The 8,467-nt window shown below is 47.5% G+C and overlaps 1 protein-coding gene across 1 annotated transcript; it reads left to right on the top strand.

Annotated features, from left to right (window-relative positions):
- Positions 1 to 7,282: 7,282 nt before the first annotated feature.
- Positions 7,283 to 8,190, top strand: LOC123411363 (zinc finger protein 36-like). The gene has a single exon (XM_045104292.1). The coding sequence runs from the start codon at positions 7,417 to 7,419 to the stop codon at positions 8,038 to 8,040; it is 624 nt and encodes a 207-aa protein (XP_044960227.1). The 5' UTR covers positions 7,283 to 7,416; the 3' UTR covers positions 8,041 to 8,190.
- Positions 8,191 to 8,467: the final 277 nt, after the last annotated feature.

Here is an 8,467-nt window from a genome sequence, read left to right as displayed (position 1 = left end):
CGCGATTGAGCGGCGGGGATGTCGGCTCGTCCTTCACCTCTGGGAGCGGGGATGTCGGCTCCTCCTTGACGCAGACCCGCGGCGGGAACGGTGGTTCCTCCTCCACGCGCGTCGGTGATGTTGGCTCCGGTCCCATCAGACGGAGTGAATGCTCCGTCATGATGTCTACTTGACAGATGAATTATCCGACCATCATCCGCCTCCGACAACAGGTGTGGCCGCTTTTGCGGTTGCTAGCTCCTCCTCGTTGCTGGAGAAGATGACTATCTCCTCCTTGCCAAAGTAGCTTGCTGCCGTGGATGCTGATGGCCCCAGTGAACGAGGACGGCGGCGCCATGATCCGCGAGACGACAAGCTCCCATCGGTGTCGCCTGCCGGCACAAAGAACCAGGACTTCAGCATGGCCGTTGGCTGGGCTCGGAGAGGATGTAGAAGTCGGAGAGAAGGAAAAACTCGGCGAGGGGGAGGAGGACGGTGCGGTGCTCTAGATGGCGCTGGAGCGTGGCTTAAATAGCCGTGGCCAGGCCAGGTGTTGGGGGCATTTAGCCTGCTTCAATGTGGCGCAGCTGCCGGAGTTGGTTGCTCGGAAGTCGGAACGCGGCGTTCACCCTGAAGTGGCGACGCCCGAGAGGTCGCGTCCGTCTGTGCCTCCTTCATGTCCGGTCAAATAGTGGCTTCAATGCGGCCACTGCATGCTCTGGACCGGCATGAATGCGGCGCGGCAAGCGGTGCGACGCATGGGATGAAAAACGTGGGAAGGATGGAGTGGGGGTTTTGCCTGGGACAGGGCGGTCAGAATCGGGCTTGGAAGCGGTCGAAGTCCCACAAATTCCTTCCATGTTTGTATCCGGCTTGTGGGAGAAATCGTTTCCAGACCGCTTCGCGAATCGATATACGACCCCGTTGAATGATTTTCGCGGTCCAGACGGATACAGACAATTTACGGATCGACGCTTGGAGATGCCCTAAGCTCCACCCCACTCGGGAATAACCATGGTTTGTCAAAGTTATTGCCATGCACAAGCATGTGGAGAGTTGCTATAATAGACTGCATGTAGAGCTGGCAGCCGACATTCTAGAAGTAAAACGTGCTGAACAAATATGCTCTCAAAAACCTCGTGCATGACAGTCTCAAAATAAAAAAAAAGACTCATGCAGAGGACCAAGAGAGTTGTGGCTATTCATGCATCTGATGGATAAACCGTTAGTTTGGCTACCTGATTATAGCAAACAGCTACTACAAGGCTGCTAATTAACCTATATAGTTATTAAGCACGAGTAATGATCCAGGTCAAGGCTGCTAATTAGCCTATTTTTATCAAGCACGTTGGATCTGCACCCGTTGCCTGGCTCTTTCGCTCACAGTGCAAGTGGTGTGCTTTAAGCTAGTTTATCCAGAAAACACTAAAAATCGAATCTCACGATGTCGCTGTGCTGACGGCTGATAGGGATGTGGTGGGAACCTAGCTTAAGTTGCGAACTAGTGTGCACTCATGCTTTCTCCGGGCTCGTCCAGTTTGGAATTCAGGTATAAAAGCTTAAGGCCCTCTTTGATTTACAGGATTTTAAAAATACAAGAATAAAAAAAATATAAGATTTAAGTGGCATGTCCCTTGAATCCTATAGAATTAGCATAGAGTGTTTGATGCCACAGAAAAAATAAAAAAAATATACTTTTTTGCAGTAGATGCTAGATTTTCAATGAATGTAGTACGTTTGATTTCATAAAAAAAGTTACTATAGGATTCAATCATGTGGATCAAACAAACAACATAGAAAAAACCCTAAGGATTCCAACCCTAAAATGAAATACTTTAAATCAAAGGAGCATTAAGTATTTCATGATAGATGGAGCAATACAATGTACTAGTACTTGTATCCATCAAGCAAAAGAAATACTTGTATGCATGCACGATGACGTGTAGGTGTCATTTTTTGGTAAAGACGTGTTGGTGTCATGTCAGTAACCAATGGCGCGCGCTAATCACCTAATCATGCTAGCTGCAGGTCAAAGTACTAAAATGTGGTGTTTTTTTGGGTATTTAACTTGGCTACCTTGCAATATTCTTTTCTATCTTACAATTGTGTAAAGATCGGGTGATTGGTTCAAACTACACTCAGCAGTATTCTTTTCTACCCGTGTTTTACAAATCCGAGCAAAAGTTATCACTGAAGATAATGTGGTAAAATGCAAAAAAATCTTTTTGAGGAAAAAATGTTTCTCAGTTGATAATAACATCCCTAAAGCTAGGGTGCAGGATGGAGAGGTTGTGTTCTTCTTTGTGAATATCTAAAAATCTTGTCATGTGTATGCACGCGGGGAGTTGCTATTATAGATTCCATATGGCGAAGGCAACCGACGTTCTAGAAGTAAAATTTGGTGAACAAATATGGTCTCAAATCTCACGCATGATAGTCTCAAAAGTAAAAGAAAAAGTTCCATGCATGATGACCCAGAGAGTTGTGGCATCTGATAGTGATGGATAATCCTGACCACCTGATTATGCAAAACAGCTACTACTTGATTGAAGGCTGCTAATTAACCTATAGTTATCAAGCACGTTGGATATGCGCTCCGTTGCCTAGTTCTTTCGCTCACAATGCAAGTGGTGTACTTTAAGCTAGTTTATCCAGAAAATGCTGGCCCGAATTCATTGACGTCCTTTCGGTTGTGCTGACGGCTAACAGGACGTGGTATGGGAGTGGGAACTAGTGGACACTCATGCTCAATTCGGTATAAAGCTGAATGTTTTTTTAACTAGGCAAATATTTGTCTCATCTTCATTAAGTAGAAGAGAATTGTCTAATTAACAACGAAAAACGAACGAAAATCGGTATAAACTAACTACATTCGGACTACTCACAAAGCATTTAACTTCATAAATGCATCATCAACCCAACAACCATACCTAACATGATTTTCATACAAGTTGATTTCACAACAAAGGTTTTCATTATACATGCTGTTCGATACGTACAAACACATGCATGCAAAAAGTAACTACAAAATATTGCTGTGATCTCGCATCTCTTTGTGTTGTTGGAGCTTGGAACTAATATTAGCAAAAATAGAAGAGAATTTGCTATTGCCCCATCTAATTCTTTTTCGCTATTACCTAGTATATTGTTATTTCTTGCTCAACACACAAAATTATCTTTAGTCACATGAGGTTTTCAATTTATTTTTGAAACTAATACTATACATTTTCTTTACCATGACGATCTAGATAAGACATGCCTAGCGGCTCGGCTAAAAAAACTGACTTCTATTCACAAAAGAAGAAAAGAATATGGATTTTCTCACGTATACTACTATATTATATTCTTTGCATTTCTGAACTAAAATAAAAAAGGTGAGTACATATAGTCCGTGGGTTCTCCTTCATTACCTGTATTTAGAGCATCTTCAATACTCCCTCCGTCCCAAAATTCTTGTCCTAGATTTCTTTAAATATAAATTTATCTAGTTACATTTTAGTGTTAGATTCATCCGTATCTAGATAAATCTTAGATAAGAATTTTGGGACGAAGATAGTATATGATAAAATAGGCCGGGTCCGGATCATTCTTGCAAGACGAGAGGGCAAAAATGATCCAATAGATGCTCTAGATGCAAATATTTTTAGTGGAAGCATAGGGCGTGATGTAAAAATATGCCATCAAGTGATGCGATTTTTTATCACTTGATGCTCGTAAGCAAATTTTACATCATCGGGAGACCATGTGCCTGGAGCAAAATTTGCATCACCAAATGGTATTTTTAAATCACCAAGTGCCTCAACAGATGATGTAAAATAGACACCCATAAAAAGACAACCGTGATGTATTTTGTAACATATATTTTATATCATCTGTTGGAGTTAAAGGTTTTTGATGATATAAAAAACATTTTTTATGATGTAAATTTTACTCGAAGCGTAATTTGGTGATGTATTTTACCTCATCTACTTTTATCGCAGAGAGGGAAGGACACAGAGAAAGAAGCTGATCCTTCCGTTTATGCACGTTTTTAGATAAACACAGGAGCAAGCTCGGAGCAGTACAATGTACATGTATGACATTTAGGTGTCATGTCATAAACCGATGGTGCTAATCATACTAGTCGCAGGTCAAAGTCCACAGTCAAATTCCAGTCCAGGTACATGCATCGCATATTTTATCCCGGGAACCGGAGAAGTATCATGGAACACGTGGGCGTTTACTTCTTTCCTTTTCAAGAGTGTGCACCCAGCATTGTGTGCCGGACTATCCTTCTGCTACCTGCCAGTTGATCCATTTTTGCCATTTCCGGGAAGGTTCAGGACAGGACGAGAAGTCGGTGAGCTGAATAAGTTGGCCAGCGGTTCGACAGGAACACTCAAATTACCGTTAGCTGGTGGATCTCGCTGACGTGGACTTTTGTCAGCTTTATATGGGACTACATGCCAAGATGTCGACATATACGCATGGATGTCTGATGTAGCTTATGCCGTCACTATCATTTCCCCCGAAGGGTCTCTGGTCAGTTTAGAGCATCTTTATCAGCTAGTCTGTACTCCCTCCGTCCTAAAATTTTTGTCTTAAATTTGGTTAAATATAAATGTATCTAGTCATGTTTTAATATTTAGGTACATTTATTTTTAGACAAACCTAAGACAAGAATTTTGAAACGAAGAAAGTATTTGATTGTTTAAATTTTCAAATGGATAATGCTTCAAAATGGCTGTCTCCCAAAATCTCATAGTTTTTCAGCGGATAGTCCATCTGCATATTTCTATATTCTATCCCCTATATTTTGATACAGTAATATCTTATAATTATGAATTCAACCAAGGACAGTTGGATTCGGCACACATACGCAATGCGAAGACAAGACCCGACAAGAAGGGTCGTAGCCGTACGGTGGCGGCTAGCTACTCCACTCCCTCATCCCCGACCCTCCCTTATATGTTCGGACATGAAGAGCGATGCAGAATTCTCGGGGTGGTTTGGCGCTCGCTAGTTCTCCGTCTACGAACCGTGGTGGAAGGAGGCCTCAGAGAGAGCAGTTGCACTTTGGACGCCGTCGAGGCATCATGCAAGTTTGAACAACGTCAAGGTGATTTTGGACGATCTCATACCACGTCCGAACGTCACACATACCGCATCATCTCGGATGAGGTAGCAATGGCACCCATACCGGAGAATCCATGCACCGGTCGCGTGTGGAGCGATGGATTCTCGACGGAATGAATTCGAGCGCTGCTTTCGGGCAGCCTCCTCCCAGGAGTGGCGGAGCGCAACCCGTACGATCATCTCCTCCTCAGGGCCGCGTGGGATGAGCTTATGATCGACGAATCTGGAGGTGTACGACTCGATCCGCTGCCCGCCATGTCGTAGAAGGCAAGAGATCGTTGGACGTGAGCTAGGGTGGCGGAGTGGAACGGAGGAGAGTGGATAGGGTTTGGTCCATGGAGGGGAACAAAACGAATATATATGGGGTCGGATGGGCCAACCCAGGCCCGGTCTAATGTGGCGAACGCACCTGGGCCTTCCCTTAGCTGCCTCATATTTAGGATGGATATAAGGGGTGCCCATCAGTCGAGACGTTTGATATGTTGAAATTGCCTTAGGCCCATAAGAGAATTTCAGAAAATCTCCAAGGGCCCATGTAGGTGGTGGCATGACAAGGTGGTTGTGGAAAGTTTAGTCCCATCCCGCTAGTGGAGAAGAAGTTGGACCCCTTTATAAGGGTCTCTCTTCCACATGCTATTGAAGAGTGAGAAGAGAAGGTGCCCTCGCGCACTCCTCCTTCGCCGTTCGCCTCGCCATGCCTCGTCACGCCGCGGGTTGCGGGAATGAGCCGAGCTCATACCTACGCGCTTATTTTTGTCGGTCAGGAACGGAGAATACGTAACGGACACGGCACGATCCGAGACGTCGGATCGTGGGATGTTACCGACTCGGACATGGTTCGGCCCACGTCTCTCCGCCTAGCCGCCTATATAAGCAGGCTAACGCCTACCCTAGCCGTCACGAGAATCAGATCACATCTGCCTCACGCGTTCGTTCCTTTTGTTGCCGCTGCCGCCGGCGACTCCGTCCCGTTTACCGTGTACACGGTCGACGGGAGAGCAGGCCTCCGAAACCCCGCCTCTCCGGTTCCTGTACGAGAGAGGGGCGATTAGGTTTTTGGGTAGCGATCACGCGACTGCTCGCCTCCGTCCGTCTGCTTCGTGTACGTCCGCGTCGCCTTCGTCATCGCCATGTCTTCACCATCCCAGCCCGATCGTCTCGCCCTTGAAGCTGAGAATAAGAGGGCAGAGGATGTTGCTGCTACGGCCGCGTCCACCGCCAACGCTGCTGCTACGGCCAACTGGCCTATTGGAGGGTATAACTCGTTTATCCCACTCATGTTCGTTTTGATCCTAGCAGTACTACTTGCATGCATAGATGTATCAACTATATGCGTAGTATGTGTTAGGTTAGTTCATGATCAGTATATCATTCCTCTAGTCAATGCCATGCTAGTTATTATCTCGTGGATTAATATGCTCGGAAAATTGCCTATTTACTCAACATGATATCTATTTGATGCGTCCATCTAGGTCACGCTTATATAACCGGGACCAGGTCGTCCCCCGAACGTTTGGGGTGGATTTGGGCTGTGCGATTATAGATGCTTTTAACTCATTCAACATTTAGCAAATAATCATAACCAGTTTTTGCCCATCATTAATACTCCCTCTTTAAACTAATATAAGAGTGTTTAGATAACTAAAATAGTTATCTTGAGGTAGTACAAGATGTATGCTCCAATGGAGTGAGCCCAAACAAATAATCCAAACTGAATTAAAGTTCATGTGTGAAAACAGGACACGTTGAAGCTCCTCGTTGCTGAATGATCATATGCCATATCAGGAGTTGGTTTACCAGTTGCCGCACACGCTGGCTTGGGTGTGATGGCGTCGGAAAGTACGTACGTAGTTCTAGTCCAGTGTGCGTACACACGCCACCTATACTTGGCAAATCCCGCACGTGTGCTCAGGTGCCGCGCCAACCACTCACGTACCAGAACGCTACGCAAGAGTAGGAATACACTATTTTATGTGGCAAGTTGGGTGTCGCGCGAACCAACGCCGTAGCAACGTACTACGGCCAGTGCGTGCGTGACGTTGACCGCTCGCCATGTTTGACTGATCACCATCTATCTTCCCACCACTGCCTGCGACTTCTTCACTTCTTCTCATGTCCTCATCACCACGCCGCTTTTCCCACGCCGGCCACTTCCAGTTCCGATCACTATATATACCAGAGCGCGCGGCGCCTCCTCATCCTCAGCCAAGTCCAAACCAAACCAACGAATCCTCTTCCTTCTGCTGCCTGCGTGATCAGCAGTCAACAACCCACCCATCTTCCAGCGCGCTCGATCGATCATCAGCAGCTAGCTAGCTAGCCATGGTTGCCGCCGCCATGCAGGCCCTCTTTGACCAGACCGAGCTCTCCCTCTCCCTCGCCCTGCCCACCGCCACGGCGCTGAGGAAGGAGGACTACCTCTCCATCTGCCTCGCCGCGCTCGCCGCCACCGGCAAGGGCGGGCAGCCGCAGCAGGCCAGCGCGTGGCTCCCGGCCCCCGCGCCGGCGCAGGAGCTGCGCTTCAGCTGCGCGGTCTGCGGGAAGGCCTTCGCGTCGTACCAGGCGCTCGGCGGGCACAAGTCCAGCCACCGCAAGCCGCCCACCGGAGAGCGCTGCGTCGTTGCGCAGGCGTCCGCGGGTGCTGGGTCGGAGGCGAGCGCGGCGGCGTCCTCGGGCGGGAGCAGCGGCGGCCCGCACCAGTGCACCGTCTGCGGGCGGGGCTTCGCCACCGGGCAGGCGCTCGGCGGCCACAAGCGCTGCCACTACTGGGACGGCACCTCCGTGTCCATGTCCATGTCCGTCTCCGTGTCGGCGTCGTCCGCCGCGCTGAGGAACTTCGACCTGAACCTGCTGCCCATGCCGGAGAACGCCGGGATGAAGAGGTGGGCCGAGGAGGAGGAGGTGCAGAGCCCTCTGCCCACCAAGAAGATGAGGCTTTTGCTGTAAAAAAGACGGAGAGATGGCCAGTGCTAGCTCAACCGTCCCTTGATTGATTCATTGATTTGTTGAATTCGATTAGGTATCACCTTCATTTGTTCATCCTTTGTTGTATTTATTACAAAGACGCAAAGAAAATGAAAAGTACGGGCTTAATTAGTTCCTCTCCATTACTCGACCTAGCTAGGGCAGCCTGAATCAAGAGATACGCTTCGCATCCGACAGTACGTAGATGTTGGATTCGGATGAGACTTGAAATCAAACACCCTTCCCTTCGTTGCCAAGTGCCGACTTGGTATTGTCTTTTCGGAATTGATGTGAAATACTTATCTCCCCTCCCAATGCTTCACTTGTACGTACAGATGCTCTGCGTTTAGAATTTCGGGTGAAAAAATGGATTTCAACCGAATTTCGACCATCTCGGCCTGGGGCGAGA

This window comes from Hordeum vulgare, chromosome 7H (genome assembly GCF_904849725.1).
Source record: "Hordeum vulgare subsp. vulgare chromosome 7H, MorexV3_pseudomolecules_assembly, whole genome shotgun sequence".
In the NCBI taxonomy this organism is placed as follows: domain Eukaryota; kingdom Viridiplantae; phylum Streptophyta; class Magnoliopsida; order Poales; family Poaceae; genus Hordeum; species Hordeum vulgare.
Note: the sequence above shows the minus strand (reverse complement) of the source record. Positions and strands in the feature narration are given on the sequence as shown.